Raw genomic sequence first — 16864 nt, forward strand, 5'->3', positions numbered from 1 at the left:
AAAAAAAAAATACATGCACATGCATAGACATAGGGCCTACCAGAGGCGGATCCAAGAATTCCGTAAAGGGGGTGGGGGCGCAAAGCAGTTTATATTTTTGGTGCCACTTCCAGGTTTAATCAGCTGACAAGCAAACAAAAAGTGACCTCAAATGGATAGTACAGTTTTGGTTGAGATGAAGATTCAGCTTTCAACTCTTTGCGAGATGATTACAAAACCATAAAGGAGCAAACAATTTTAAGAGGAATTAAAAGTTTATTTGATGAAGATCGGTTTTGAAATGGCTGAGATATCCAAAAACAAAGTAAAACAAAGCGATCCTAATAAAAGGTAACCAATCAACACATCGTTGTAATGTTCATTATTCTTATACTCTACATAATTTAAATATGCACCACTACGGTATACAAGAACGGGCAAAAATATCTCTCTTCATCTGGATAAAATCAGCATCATAAATGTGGATAATCAGAACAGGGAGGTCATAACACAGTGCATTGCTGAATTACGAGTACCCCCCCCCCCCCCATGGTTTCTCAAACGAAGGTGAGAGAGATGAGAACAATCTTCTGAAGATTGCCATGACTTTGGTACTCTATACAATTTACAACTTTGCACTGTACATAATCTCCTCGGCACAGCAAGAGTGTGGTGGTAATAATAAGAGAGCAGCATGCGCCGCGTATGTACGATCTTAGCATGCACGTAGACGGGTCGTAGATTCATTCACCTAGCCTACTAGGTGAAGAGTTAACGTTGCTGAAGAAACGGTCGTGAGTAATATGACGATATTTCTTCTTTGTAAATTTGTATCGACGTAGATTACTTTATTCATTTCATGTAATGTAATAAGAGGAAAACGAAAGATATAGCGAAGAAGCATAACTTTTTGAAGAAGTTTTGTAGTGCGCCAAGAATTAGCCTAGTCCCATACATTAACTATTTTGTAAGGAATAACGCAGGAGAAAAAGTCCACAGTGTACAAGGCATGCAAGGCGAAGAGACATGAGGGGCAATAGGCCAAGCCATCCTCGATCCTCCGGGGGATCCTCCGCCAGTAGTATCGCTTACAATCTAGCTCACGAACTTTTGTCGGTCTTTATATGCTTCGTTGCATAGACTATATCTTTACGAGACATGTAAATTTACGATAGTAGTGAGTTACTGAGTGTCTTCGCTGACAGGCGTAGGCGTGGTGCTATAAATTTATTCGTGAATCGTGGTTTTAGGCATGAATTTCTACCTCGCCCCTGTGAGCAGCGAATGAATTGGGCCACCCTGCTAGCTGCTCCCTCAAACAAGTTAAACCGATAAATCTGCCTCTTGTGCAGCGGCCTGGACTGATATTAACCCCGGCGCGGGGCCTGTAACTTAACCAGTAACAGCGCCCCAAAGACTTGTAATAAAAATGCAATTTTCGGGGGAATAGTGAAGTAATCAAGTGCACTGCAATGCTTGCAATTCAGTAATTTCACGGTTTCACGGTATCACGGTTGAAAAGCTCCATCCGGAACATCACTCAACGTTGATAGCGGTTTGTGAGGGAACGGTATCTAATCGAGCTGTGCGCTCTTTAGCTTTTGTTTAAATATCATTGAATCCTTGATGGAAATTAATGAGTGGGGAAGGGAGTTCCAATCTTTGGCAGATTTTGGGAAAAAAGACTGTTTGAAGCAGTTCGTCTTGCTAAAAGGAACTTCAAGGGAGAGCGGGTGAGATCTTCTTGTAGACACGGAGGGGTCTCGTTTCTTAAATTCCAAGTAATCCGTAATAGAGAGATCTACATTGTTGTGGATCATCTTGTGCATCATGACCTGCCTGTTGATGAATCTTCTTTGTTGGAGGGGTGGGAGTTGAAGGGATGCAAGCATGTAATCAACCCGTCGTTCAAAACAACACTTGGATTTGCAACGAAAAGCCACATGCTGTAATACCATATTGTTGAATATTGTAGGCAACTAGATGGCTCTATGTATCACCATTTACCTCCAAAAACCAGATTAATCGTCATCATCTTTGAGACCATCTCCGCGAGATGCAAATCGCAATTTGAACATATCACGTAAATAAAATGATCTGTGCATGCGTAAATGAATATTCATTTCAGTTCTCAGCGAGCCGTCCTGTTTTTTTTTTCCACACGCATACATTGTGTATTATAATATGTGCTTCGTTTTATCCATACCCGATTGACAGCAAGGCTGTTGGCGCATGCACTGTGTAAGTTGTACTACGATACGAAGTGCGGAAGGACTAAAACCTCGGATAAAATCTTTCACTGGGCTCTTAAATAGATTGTATTGTAAATTGATTTTGGCGGCTCTGATTGTAAGTATCTTATCTAACAGTACAGCACAATGTTGCCTTGTTTGTTTTAGTATTACAAGTGTAATATATATTTTTGGGTTCTCTTTACCTCTCCTGAATGTATTTTTTTTTCTTTCTTTCTTCTCTTTTCTTTTCTTTCTCTTTTTCCTTCTTCCTATCTGTTTTCCTCCTGCATCCTTAGCTTTAGTCTCTTGTGTATCTGTATTTCGTCTTGTAAATGTATATTAATGTCTTTTTAGCTATGTTTCAATCAGATTCAACTACGTTTTCAAATGTTAAAGGTGCACTCACTTCAAGCTGTGGTTACTGAGTTGTCACCTCCAGTTTGTCATTACTGAATTGTTACTGTTGTTACACGAATTGATCTGGAAATAAATGTTCTCTTGACATATCAGGGACAGTACGGCTATGATTTTCAGTGTAAAACCCTGTATTTTGGTCTCTGGTCACCACAATGCTAAGCCATATCACGGGTTTCTTCGATAGCCATAGGGCTTCCATGCAAGGTCGCTGCTGCGGTTAGACTGATCTATGTGCTTTATTTCGCGGAAATTTCCACTTTTACAGTATTTGTTTTTATTAAAACTCGATTTTTGTTCTTGACAGTTCTTGATTTGACACTCGTGATGCATGTCTGCATTATAGCTATACTAGCTATAGACTAGTTGAAATAGTTAAAAACCTGCACCAAGGTTCAACCTCCTATGTAAAAATTCAACCACACATCAAAAGCATGGTTTTACATGTAGCAGGCCGTCAAATTATGGAGGGCGTTCTGGTCGAATTATGGTCAGCTTGCTTTATTTACATGTGATATCATGATGATAAGAAGCACACTCATTTTGAGTGGATTGGAGTTATGGAATTAACAGCACCTTTGCTCTGAACTTTGTGTGTATGTGGTGATGGAGTATGATTATGGTTGTAGTGGTCTCAGAACCAGGTCTACTCTAGTTGTTGAAATGGAAAGCATATCAATCATTTAAAAAAAAAAATAGCAAAGTCTTATGACTAGACTGCAATTTACAGAATCCCATTCCCTTTGCCTTGGCACACCATGTATTCTACAAGTAATATGCCTCTCTGTTTTGAAAACAATGAGTCAATTTGTGTCTCATGTGTAACATCTTATATGTATGATGAAAACGTGTTTACAGGGTAACAGGTTGTTATTTGCATACCTGTGAATATAGTTTTTGAGAGGGAAGATCACTTTCGATTTGACTGAAGAATATGCTGTGAATTAATTTTTCTCACAAAGTGCAAACAGGAGAAGAGGAAGGATAGACGAGGAAGGAGCTGACTGGACAGAAATATGGTGCGGCTGAGTGACCTCCTCCTCAAGGTCGGGAGACAGACTCCTGTGTGGAAGAAAGCAAACCGTCACTACCGCTATGGTATGTCAAGACCATGGACAATACAGGCGCAGATACAGAACCTACCAGGGCGCGGTCGACCAAAAGTTCTTGTAGAACCCATCAAGGAATGGAAAATCTTCAGAGGTGACTTGGTAGGTGTGGACATATAATTTAACTGTGATTAAGAGAAGTCTAAGTGGAAAACAAAACAAAACAAAACAAAAAATATGTAGTAATAGCAGAGCAGCAGCAGCAGCAGTAGTAGTGGTAGTAGTGGTAGCAGCAGTTGATGTAGCGAGTAGTAATGACACCAATACTTTATATTTGGTCTTCCAGAACCTCACCTTACTTTTGGCCATGTCTACCTAAATACCTCTGTGAAAGTACAAGATGTGAGGGCAATCATTGCAGACACAAACTTAAATGTTGGGCAATTGCATTGACCTATAGAAACTGACATTCTGCCTCTTGAAAGAAGACAATTTTGTGTTGATTTTTGGTAGATTCAAGTTTTACCAATTTACACGGTCCATTAATTCTGTAAACTTTTATAAAACTTCAATATACTGATTAAAATAGCATCATTCTGTTGGCATGTAAAAGTTTCCTATCACAGTCAGACATCAATGTTGAGAAGACATCAGACTGGATACCATTGGTACTACTTACCTCATTTTTGTTGTGTGATCCTATGAAAACAGACATGACAAAATGTGTATACGAGTGAACATTAGGTAAGGATTATTACCTCTGACTAAAACTGAATTACTTCACAGAATGTCTGCTTTTATAATGCAGGTATATATACTTATTAGTTTTTATGTCATTAACATGTTTCTAGTTTGCTTGTGTAGTGTATGTGTGACTGAATTTCTAAGAATTCATGTCATAAACTGTGTAAGTCAAGTCCATGCAGTGTTTCCTGCTATCTCCGTCTGTTTCTAACCATGCAGATCGTGATTATGGAAATGTGTGATCACAGCATAGATAGTATTATAATGGTATACCAAAAAGAAAAATGAAAAGAAAAATTGAATTTAAGAATGGGTATCACTACAAACACTTTACAAGAGCTTGGTCTGAAATGGCTCAAGACTGTGTTTGTTTGTTTGTTTTTCTGTTTGCTTGCTTACTTGTTTGTTTGTTTGGTACATTATGTTATATATCGAATATTCAACATTCTTGCCAAGTCTGTTTATTTGAGGTTTTGGAAAAGGAACGTTTTCCTCAATGTATCAAACTTTTATCTGAAGATACTAACTTGATTGGCTGAATTTGGCGGTTTTCATCTTGATGTATTTTATGAATTAATGAGTATTAATTTGATTTTATTGTCCAGGTGGAAGTACTGAAAGGGAGAGACACAAACAAACAAGGCATTGTGGCTGACATCATCAAACAAAGAAACTGGGTGATCGTAGAAGGACTCAACTGTGTAAGTTAGTCTCACTTCCAGGCAGGGTTGTTGTAAGCTGCATCCTCCAACTAAAAGCCCATTTGAAATAAAACAAAACAAAGCAAAAAACAAAACAAAACAAAACAACAACACCTATTTGATGTTTAGGAGCTGTGATGATGTAGTGGCTAAGACTACAGGCTATCTCTCACAAGGTCCCTGATTCGAGGCCCCTCAGCAAGGCACTTTATTCTCATTTGCCCAGTCCTTTGCAGGGGACTTCAACGTATAGTATCCATTCAGCACCAAGTCTTCAGACTTGGTGCTGAATGGATACATACATTAATACATACTTTGACATACATTCTTTGACACGAAGCCATCATTTTACCTCAGGGCACCATCCTAAAAGGGGCATTAGGTCTTTGGGTCTTAAAGCTGTCGGTCCCATGGTTTCTTGCTTGGACGCAGTCATTGCTTCATTGGCTTTCGCATACGTTGAATCATAATTCAAAGTATCCATATTCATGTATACTGGTATCAATATATGATTTTCTGATGGTAGCTATCACTACATGTATGCTGCAAATGCCCAAGTTGGTAATTAATGGGATTCAAGTTACAATGTTGACTCGGTGTCTCAAAACAGTTCTGACTTGGTGGTGAATACGTATTCAGTGCTCATGAATTGCTTTCATCATGAGGGACGTCAACAATTTTGGAGAATATAATCTCTCCACATTCTGAAGCATGCTTTGACTTGATCAGATGATCAGGGAGTGCAATAATGTTCCTCACCTCATATACGGCAGATTACCATTTTATATAAATTTGCATCTCTACCATTCTCATATGCACCTATTGAGTACCAACTCACTCAAAATACAATGTTTCGTTTGATTAAATGGTTTGCATTTTGGCTTGGTATTACAATTTTAATTCATGCAAATTTATATTCGACAAGGCAGCGATCAGCTGCAGCTAAAAGATAATGTTGATAACTGTATACTACGTTTGGAGAGTGTTTGAAACTATGAGCGTACTAGTTCAAGTATAGCATACTCCCCAGCAGGACAACATCTTCCGGCACCTATGAAGGATTCACATTGGAGAGGTGTAATACAGAAAAGTGTCTTTCTGTTGAAGAATAAAAAAGATTGATAAAAACTGCCAAACATTTTTAATGACTGTGGAGTGTGGAGTGAAGGATTCAGAATAGATTAAAATTCTATAAAAATTTAAAGCTTGTGGTCAATTAAGTATTCAGACATGTTCGACCAATTTGAGTGAACTTCAGTGAACCTTGCACATTGTACCATGTTTACAGCATTAAAATGGGAGAATGATAGAATGAAAAAGGGGGGAAAAATAATGTTTTGTACGAAGAGAGTAGCTTTCAGCCGTCAAACTTTATTTCATCTCCACCTAATCTTTCATGAGCTTTTCTGCCTTTGCTGTTTCTTGATAACGATATCCAGCACTACCGGAGGATAGGAAAGATGCCAGGATACTCGGGAACAATGATTGTCAGTGAGGGGCCCCTCAACGTTAGAGATGTGGCGCTGGTGGATCCGTCAGACAAGTAAGATTGCCAACTTGATCACAGGCTAATTCCGACACAGACACGGGTCTTTCAGCGCTGTTAAAGTAACAAATAGATGCATCCGCAAGAGCAGTGCAATCAAGCAATGTGCAAAAATACTTCTTCGTATGTTAAAGGTACTAGCCCACATTTGCAAACCCACGAAAATCAAAACTGCATAAAACAGGTCCAATATGACTTCAAGTACAAGTTATAACAGTAACATACCTCACCTGTCGCTCTTTGTCTATACCATTCGATAAAAGAGAGAAAATCATCGTTTTAAAATCAATTTTCAAACCGGGTCAACCCGACCCAAAATCGAATTACGAGCGCGGGCTATAGCTACGTACATTGTACATGTAACACGTACGTGGACCGGAGCTAGCGAGCGTTATATGCGTGCATACGGATTACGGTGCATTTTTATTTATTTTTATGAAAGTAATGGACTAATTGGAACGAAATTTTGCACAGGTGTTACTGCAATCATACCCAAACTCCATGCTAACTATGAGACCAATTTCTGCAGGTTTACAAATGTGGGCTAATACCTTTAAGTACATGTAAATATCGTGACTAATATACATTACAGTGCACTCCCGTTATGAGGAATATGGTTGTCACAACATTTTTGTTACAACAAAGTAAAACTTCAGGTCCTAAAATTATCATTTATACATATCTTCATTTACTTTACTGTTCAGCTTTGATGAAATTTCAATATAATAAAAGAAAACTGCCAGTCCCAAGGACTTTGCTATAACATGAGTAGCCTGTACCTGTCAAGAGCAGTGAAAGCAGTGCAGTGTGAATTGACTGTGAGACCACACCCAGATAAAGCAAATTGCTTGTCTGGCATGGACACCCTTTTTTTGTTCACGTTATAATGGAGATATTTAACTGAAAAGTGAAATAATGGGTGTAGTACGTGTAATGTAGAACAAAGCACATGTATAAAACTGGCAGTGAGATATGCATTTGATTGTAAATTAAAGGAAAGGAATTTTCACACCTTTTACTCAACCCTCTTAATGATGCAATCTTTCCTCAGCAAACCAACAGACATTGAATTCCGATACACAGAGGCCGGGGAGAAAGTGCGGGTGTCTCAGCGGACTGGACGTATCATTCCTGTTCCCATCGTGGACTCGGACTCCAGAGATTACAAGACCAAGGACACTTATGTTGGTGAGGGAGAAAAACAAATCAACAGAGCTTTTTTCTTTCTTTCTGTAGTTGCATAAATGCATAATCTATCTGGGGGTCATTGTCAGATTTAAACTTATGTAAATAAAAGATACTTTATGGTACATTCTGTCAGAAGGGGTCACTCAGTCAATGACTGTATTTGGGTCATGAATTATCGTGATGCTGCTGTACAAGTGGCAATTTATTTATTTATTAATTTTTTTTTTCATTAGGTTCATTTCTTTATATTCCAATTGATTGCAATCAGGAGGAATGTGTTGACGGGTCATTAGCTACAATGCGTAACTTAACACACTCTATAACTACTCACCTTGTGAAAGATTACATAAGCAAGGCTTTCCTGCTTGCAATTATGATAAAGTCAGCAGTCAGCAGTCAGTTTAGTTAAGTATTAACTTTGTCATTATTGAAATGTGATTCCTTACGATTTACCCTTCATGACTGAAATTTTAATGAATGTTTGATTTAGTATGAACAGCAAGTAGTCACTTATGTTTTAAATTGCTAGCAGTGACATGACAGATTGGAAATAGAGATTAAAACAGATTAAACAGATTGGAAATTCCTTCTGAGAAGTGCGAAAATGCTCTTATGAAACCACACTATCACCAGATTTATACAACCATGTCATGTTACGTGTTTCTTTGAATTGTTTTCATATTTTCAGAGCAACCAAAGGACTCGGTGGCTGAGGATGTTGGCAAAAAGACTTTCACACCTTCCCTCAAAACTGTGGAAGCAGAACTCATGGAGGCATACAACATCCAGGACCCAAGGACACCAAGAAAGACCTACTGGTATTGAGAACTGCGACCTATGATTTGGTGGACCTATTAATGAGTATGTGGTATATTGCACAAGGATTTCTGTTTTTGCATCACTGTCTCTTCGTTCATGGTGGAGATGATGAGGTGATTGTGGTGGAGATTACAAAGTGCCAGATGTGGAAGAACTAGAGAGAGTACTTGGACCAGTCCATCTCAAAGATGCAGAAGATATCCGGAGCAGAATGTAGAGTGCAGAGTGTTGCCTATGACACCATGATGCGATAAGATAGTATGACGACTGTGTGAAGTCCTCTTCTAGCTCCGATTGGAGAAGTTTCAGACTGCGAGGAAATGTGATTGAGATAGGGCAGAAGGGGACGCTTGAAGCGAAGACTTTGTCTGTCCAACCTGAGGTTGCTCAATCATGGAATGAAAAGATTGGTTCAAGGGATTCACATAATGCTCTTGAGCTCACAACTAGTCTTGATGGACAAACTCAAGAAATTTGTAAAATGTCAATAAAATTGATTTGTACAGATTACAAACCACAGACTTTCAACAATTTTAAACTGACATCAAAGACTGTGAAAGTTATGGTGTACACTTGGGGCTTCATTTACCAACTTTTTCACGTTCAAAATTAGTTTCATACCCACAATCAAAGCGTGTTTGCAAACGCTTTTGGAATTGCATTTCTCAAATTGTTGTGTTTATCAATTCAACTGTGAGTCGATTGGGAGGCCTTGTCACTGCGCCGCTCCATTGCGCAGTTTGACCAGAGGAGCATAGATGTGCAGTTGGCAGTGGTTGGCGTGAACAGGTCGGAGTTATGAACAAATTTCAAAACGACTTTGCCTTTTATCAACAGTAACTCCACACAAACACGTTGCTGACTCAAATGCATTTGCGATCACACTTCTTTTAGCATTTCAAAAATGTGTTTCTAACCCCATAATCAAGACAGCTCTGCATTTATCATCTGCCAAAAACTCCCTGAAAGTTGTGCCAGAAATGAGTTGATAACAGCACCCAATGTCTTATAAATATATCTTTCACAGTATGCCATGGATGTGGATGACATTTAGGAGATTCTGGAATCCTTTAGAAAACATGATGTAGAATGTAGTGTGTGTCCAGGTAATGCCTAGACCAGAGGATTTCATGACAAACATCTTGAAATTCATACTTTATAATGTTAATGTCCATGATATTGACTCAGTTAACTACAGTATTTTCATCAAAGCCTTATTTATTTATTTCTCTCTTTTAACAGACATGTACTTTAGCAAGCTCTTGGGTTTTTTCCGCACAATTCAGAAAGCAAAGCAATGACAGTTTTTATGATTACTCACTTTTAACCCTGGAAATAGTGTCGCACCACTTGACTCTGATGGTCCTAATGCTTAAATGTGTCTGGTGTATTTCATATTTCTGGAGTTTGCAAGATGCAAACTCCAGAGGGCAGTTGTCATTTGTTCATACCTGCTGGAGTAAAGGCCCTTGCATGAGTAGGAATTGTATAGAGAAGTTTGTGTTTGTGCTATTTCGTGCATGGAGTTTGTACATTGTGCAATCAGTTTTTACATGATTGATATGATACACGCAACCCTCATGAGACAGTGCATATGATGTACTTCCTATGTCACCGATCTAACAACATTCAAGATGGTGTCAGCAAAATGTCAAGTGGATTTTCTTAATACTTGATTCTCCATCAGACTGCAAAATGATATCACACATGCGATGCTGCAAAGACCTTAAAGGTGCATGGTCCCGGTGTTTTAGTCAAATGCATACGCGGGCGCACGGCGTAGGTCTCTATCGACTCCTCTTTAGCGCTTACGCTTTGGCCCACTTCCCCCGAGTCCGAAGAAGTCCGATCCACTGTAGTCAGTGGTCCGATCACAGTTGGGCTCATGATTCGGCTGAGGGGGATGACAGCTTTAGCAAACTTCTTTTGTGATGTCATAATAACAAGCACATATGCACGCACCCTGGCATTACTACAGACTGCGCGATGCGCATTGCGAGATGCGCAGAGAAGACAACAAAGGCAACGTTACTTAGCAACACCTACGCACTTTACTCTTGGTGACAGCTCAACTTTGGTAATCTTCGTATCAATGCTAACGGTGATCGGCAGCATCATCAACTACGCCCTCTACACTACCGGGACTATGCCCCTTATAAGTCATCAAAGTCTGTGGAGAGTTCTGAGAAACCATGCTGCACATTAGTGCTAAGATTTGTTTTATTTCATATCTGTGTTTGTAGTTGTCGAACCATGTTCTTCAGCTGGTTTCTGTAGTTGGGCTTACCTGTGATTGTTTTTTTTTTTTTTTCATTTACTTTGTTGTTAACAATAAAGAGCAAAATTAAGAGCAAATTTTAGACAATTACTCTCAAAATTAATGATTAGCATCTTCAAAGCGACTTTTTAATTCCTCCAAGTGTGGTATGACTCCTTTTAAAGTACACGTATTACTAATAGTGTGAACTTGAAGGTCTGAAGCTGCTTTGTAAGTACATGTATTCAGAGAAAAGAGTTATTAACGCAATGACGACTTCTGAAAATATCATAGATATGCTGTGCTCTCTAATCGATGGGCATACATGGTAAAAAGACTGCACTGCATTGTTAGCCTGAATTTCTCTCTGAATACTCTCATCAATAAATGTTTCTGCAAACTGGCACTGACTGATTATTGCATTCTGTGTACAATGTATTTCTATTTTTGTAGTACAGTACCATTATGATTTTGCTATTCAACACTGGTATCCCATTCATTTTTGCCAGTCCAGGAATTTCTGAGGTCTTCCCAGGATATGCCATGTAAAGGCCAATATTTGATTCACTGGCATTATGAATGCATCTAGGTGTGTCTGGGTGTGGCTTGACCCTGAGTTTCGTGTGGACAGGAAGTAGGGTTTTTTTGTTTTTGTTTTTTCCATCTTCTTTTTTTGAGGAACACAAATTAAATAGTTTGTCCCTAAGTAGTGCGGCAGTGTAAATGTATCCTTACCTTTTCCTTGCACTAGATGCAAGCTGACATTTTTACTGTGATTGTCAAAATTCAAATTCTAGATGCTTGCAGAATTGTAGTTTTGTTTTCTGTCTTGTCTTCTCTTAGTGTTCCACATTCACTTCATTTTCCAACCTCTTCATCTTCTTCTCTTCATTGCTTCTCCAGTTTTGGCTTTTCATTGATCACTTCAGTTTATCACTTCAGCATTATGTCCTGACTAGGCATATATATTATTATTATTACCTCCGCCAAGGGAGGAGGTTATGTTTTCGTTACCGTTGGTTTGTGTGTTCGTTCGTTTGTTTGTTTGTCCGTGTGCAAAATAACTCAAAAAGTAGGTAGCGGATTGGGATGAAACTTTCAGGAAAGGTTGAGAATGATACAAGTACATGTAACAAACGATTAACTTTTGGTAGTGATCCGAGAATTTTGGGGGAATTAATGATTTTGATATTTTGGCAGGTAGGGTCAATGAACTTGGGAATTTAGGTTGTACGTATTTGAGGTTTGCATGCGCGCACTAAAGTGCGTGCTCTAGTTTCTGCTAGGGCGAGGCGCGCTGTGCAGCTGAGGGTTTATCACGTAACAAAGGCTTCTATATTGGGAAATTGGGCGACTTTCAGCACACAATGCTATAAGTACGTATGGGTGGAAATCACTGATATCTCTATGGAAGAACAAGATCAGTGGTGGAAATGAGCTGCATGCTTGGCGGAGGTCTGCGCTCTCAGAGTGCTTCTCTAGTTATTATTATTTAATACTTGGCCTTACATTGTCTGTGGCTAGCACTTTGTGGTTTTAGGGTTGTTGTTGGTTTGTTTTTGCCTTGTTCTTGCCTTGTTTGTGTTCAATTGTTTTTGTTGTTGTGTGTGTGTGTGTTCCTCTGTCTTGGTCTCTATTATCCCCGTCTTTCATTTCCACTGATAAAAATGTGCATACCAATAGATTTTGGCTGATCAGAGCTCTGTATGTTCCAACATTCACTCATTTCCAATGTACAGGTTGTAATTTCACAGATTATTCATGGTTTTGCTTATAGGGAAGGACATCACCACCACTTTACTACACTACGACAATATACCATCATAATCAACGCACATCATCACCATCATCATCGTCGTCGTCACCATTATCATCATCTTCATCATGATTATCATCAATTTTCCTCTCTATTCATTTCTCAGCTGCATTGCTGTTTAAACAGAAAATGCTAATTACAAGACTTCTTTTTTCTTTCTTTTTTTGGTGATATGAAATTTTACTTTCTAAAACATGATAAGAATTTACTATACAAGTGACTCTGTACAAATACACTAGGATATAGAAACAGTCCAGATGTTTGAACTCAACATCTTCACCGACGTTTCCTGTACATGTACCTCACTGAAACATTGTACATATGTGACACTACTGGGATTCACAAATGCAGAACAGATTGGGCTGTGTGTGCAATTATTGTCTTGATCAACACCAAATTGCAAGAATCAAGCATATTTTGAGGTAATTTGTACTCTCACTAATTGCTCACAACAGACAGTGCATTGGTTTCTTTATAACATCAAGCTACCACAGCTGGTACCAAGTTCTACAATGTGACAGCTACAAAATTATAGAAGTATATTAAAGTGTATCTGAAAAAGAATAATAAACAGAAACCCTCCTGTTTGAGCACACTTTAAAATGTACACTTTGCAAAATGGTACAATGCAAATTGGACATGTGTCAGCCAAAACCACTGCAATATGTACTTTCTTATCACTACAGCTTTATTTTGTTTTGTTCCCCCCCCCCAAAAAAAAAATAAAAAAAATGTGCAAATCTTGTACACCTGTTATCCTTAAGTTGGACGAAAGAAGTGTACAACCATATTTTTCATAATATTATCAAGAAATACGAACAGTAGATTTGCAGAACATATCAGCAGAGACTACCACATAATTTCTATTCAATCTCCTCATCGATAACATCTACACATTTCTCTTCTCTTTTATTCATACATTGTATATGCTCCACTGTTAATGTCTTACCTAATGCTACACACAAACTGCAGCATGGCTTGGCAAATATCAAGTGAGGTTCCTGTACACATACAGTATGTATATCTCTTTTTTATCTTTCTGTATCTATCTATTCATGCTTCACATCATCATTTCGGTTGAAACACAGAATCAATGTAGACTGCACAGACCAACATTTACATGTACCATCCTAACACATGAATATAAAAGACTCGATACTATATACACATACATTGTACCTGTGCAAATACACAACACATTGAAGTTTCAAAATAATATGCACATCAAATTTCTCTATAGTCGTTTCAGTGGGAAGACTTGTTCAATTTGGCATCGTATTTCAAATATTTCTCCTTTTTTTTTCTGAGCATGGACTCTACGAGAAGGAAAGGGAGTATACAATGAAACTACGTAAACGTTTTCTTCCACAAAATAATGTATCACTACAAACATATTTCAGAAAATGAGTACAAGATAAGCTTCAGATAAAATACCACTCATCCTCAACCAGTGCCATGATATGTGAAAAGAATACCAGAATATCGGACTGGATTTCATAATTTCACGATTTGATAGACGACATCAACCACTCATTATATTTCTGAAGTCCAGGGCTACTTGATTCATCAGGTTGTATCCATCATTACAGTATTTGGGGTTGCTGTTTGTTTTTAGGGGGTACTGGGGGAGGAAAATTACAGTGTCATTAGAAAAAGAAGAACAACAAGGAGTGAACAAAACATCAGGACGTTACATAACACACAGGACATTGTCACATATACAGTGTATTCATCAACAAGACACACAAGTACAGTCACTTGTGATCGGGCATTCCTTCAACAGACTTAACCCATTCCCTGTTAACTGTGAGTTTCTAAATTCCCCCCAGACTTTGCACAGAACTTACCCAGGCTCCTGCAGTCAACTGGTTAAGAGATTGTATTCTGTGTTGCAGGAGACATACTGCCCACAACACTGGCCAAGATACGGAGGCTCTCAAACTCCTCAAGCCTCTCTAGCACTTAGAATTAGCAGTTTAAAATGATCTTTACAGCCACTCATGATCACAAAATTGGCAACTCTCAACCTTCCAAGTCATTATCACTCCAGCTTAGTTACCTTTTATCACTACTGTAGCAAAGCTGACATTCATCCCCCTAGGAATAGTACAATGCTCTGCTCTGTGGGAAATATGAAGCAATTACCCTGAATATGTATTACATATTAATTGTTTATCAATACCATGGTTTTAGTTAAGATGTCCAGAAAATATTTTCCCAATCTAGTGAGCATAACACACAATATGTTGGGGTGTGTGCTTTCTTTATTTTTGTCAGATTTCCTCAGAGGAAGTACACATGTGGTGAAGTATAACTATTTCAGAATGATCAGTTGCAAGTGTCTGGTAAAAGAAGATGGTAGGAAAAATAAGTGCAAATAGAGTAAAGGCATCCAGATATATACAGATAATCACAGTCGGGGATGAGGGAGGCATAGGGGTATGCTTAAAAGGAACACAATTATAAGTTCACAAGAAGTTGCAGAAAGGAGAGAAAAAGGAAAAGGGGAGCAAAATGTTAACTGAATGTGTGTAGAGAGAAACATTTATGAATACATGGAGGAAAACAGAGAGAGAGAGATGGAATTATTTGACTACAAATCATACAGAGGAGAGATATGATATTGTTGGGGGGGGGGGGGCGGTGCATAGGCAAGAGGTATGATAAAGACAGTCCAAAGCAGATCTCCTAAGTCATGGCAGTAACAAAATTTGTGGCCTTTACCAGCTGACAGTCAAAATCAACCCATGCAGCATAACAAATGTTCATCATGTACAATAATCTCTGACAGAGGGAAGAAGGACCATGCAGGTAGTGCATACAGGTAGTGCATCTGTTTTCTGGGATCTATATTTTTGTGGCACTAAACAGCAAATAGACTCTTCACACAAATGCTCGCAAACCTCAATAGTAACCTCAACCCACCCCTACCCCCCCCCCCCCCATATCAATATCATTTTCAATGGGTGAACAAGAACATTTTGCAAAATGGAAACAGCAACTGCTTAGGTTTGACATACTTTGGAAAAACTGTTCTGATTCCATTCTAATGAGGTCTTTCTACAAACTGCAGATGTCCTAAGAGTGATGGAGCAATATCATGTGAAACTTGGGACAATAGCAAATACACTTTTTTGATTAGGGCAGTGGACATGTTACACAATATGGAGGATGTGTGCATTGCTTCCCCTATGTAAATATGCAAATGAAAAAGAACTTTACACTAATAGCATTATATGTACATACAGGCTACTGAAATAGGTTTGCATTCATTTTTGTTTCAAAAGTAGGACGAAGGGGGCAATAAATTGGCACTGAAAGAGGTACCTGTATGAGATCAACTAGACCATACCCCGTACTCAGTAAAAATGGGCCTCTGACTCTGACAAGACAGTGTAATCTACTGCCTTACATCACCATTCTGAGGACTGGTTTTCATGACTACAATGCTCCAGAACTGTGCATTCAGGTATAAAAGGACTGATCAGGACTTCCCTTGAGCAGTCTGTAAAAGAGTTGACTACATAATGTTATGTTTATGTGATTCACATTAATGATATTGCCATTACTTTCTTGATATACTGTAAAAGTGGAAATTTTCGTGGTGTTGAAATTTTCATGCATTTCACGCAACCAGAAACTAGCGCGAAAATGAAAGCACGCGAATATTTTTGCTTGCCATATATGTTCCTGTGCGTGATGTCTTGATTCTGTGAATCAAAAACATGTGAAACTCTTCTTACCAGGCCAAGGGCGAAAAATTAGTCGCACGAAAATATCCACTTTTACAGTATTTGTCTCATGTTGATCACATTGTCACTTATCTGTTGTCTGTGTGTACTTGAATACAGTCAACATAGGATATTTTGTGGTGATAAATCCATTACCTCACCCATTTGCTCGATTTGATACCATCGCAACAACAACAAAAATAAATAAATAAGAAATAAAAAGGATTTACTATATTTAGCCCACACAAGTTTATGCCTCTGAAAATAAAGGTGTCTACAGTGAGCACATAAAGGACATACAAAGTTCATCCTACTGGACCGAGTGTAAGAGATTAATAAAGCCCATTTTTCAGTTTTACAGCAGAAGTCTTTCTAAATATGGATTC

General features: G+C 38.5%; 1 protein-coding gene across 1 annotated transcript; it reads left to right on the forward strand.

Annotated features, from left to right (window-relative positions):
- Positions 1 to 719: 719 nt before the first annotated feature.
- Positions 720 to 11345, forward strand: LOC140230691 (large ribosomal subunit protein uL24m-like). Its single transcript, XM_072310832.1, has 6 exons — positions 720 to 773; positions 3590 to 3838; positions 5026 to 5121; positions 6561 to 6664; positions 7719 to 7855; positions 8544 to 11345. Exons 2-6 carry the CDS (start codon positions 3644 to 3646, stop codon positions 8678 to 8680), a joined length of 669 nt encoding a protein of 222 aa, XP_072166933.1. The 5' UTR covers positions 720 to 773; positions 3590 to 3643; the 3' UTR covers positions 8681 to 11345.
- The last annotated feature ends 5519 nt before the right edge of the window (positions 11346 to 16864 follow it).

Source organism: Diadema setosum, chromosome 7 (assembly GCF_964275005.1).
Source record: "Diadema setosum chromosome 7, eeDiaSeto1, whole genome shotgun sequence".
Taxonomy (NCBI): domain Eukaryota; kingdom Metazoa; phylum Echinodermata; class Echinoidea; order Diadematoida; family Diadematidae; genus Diadema; species Diadema setosum.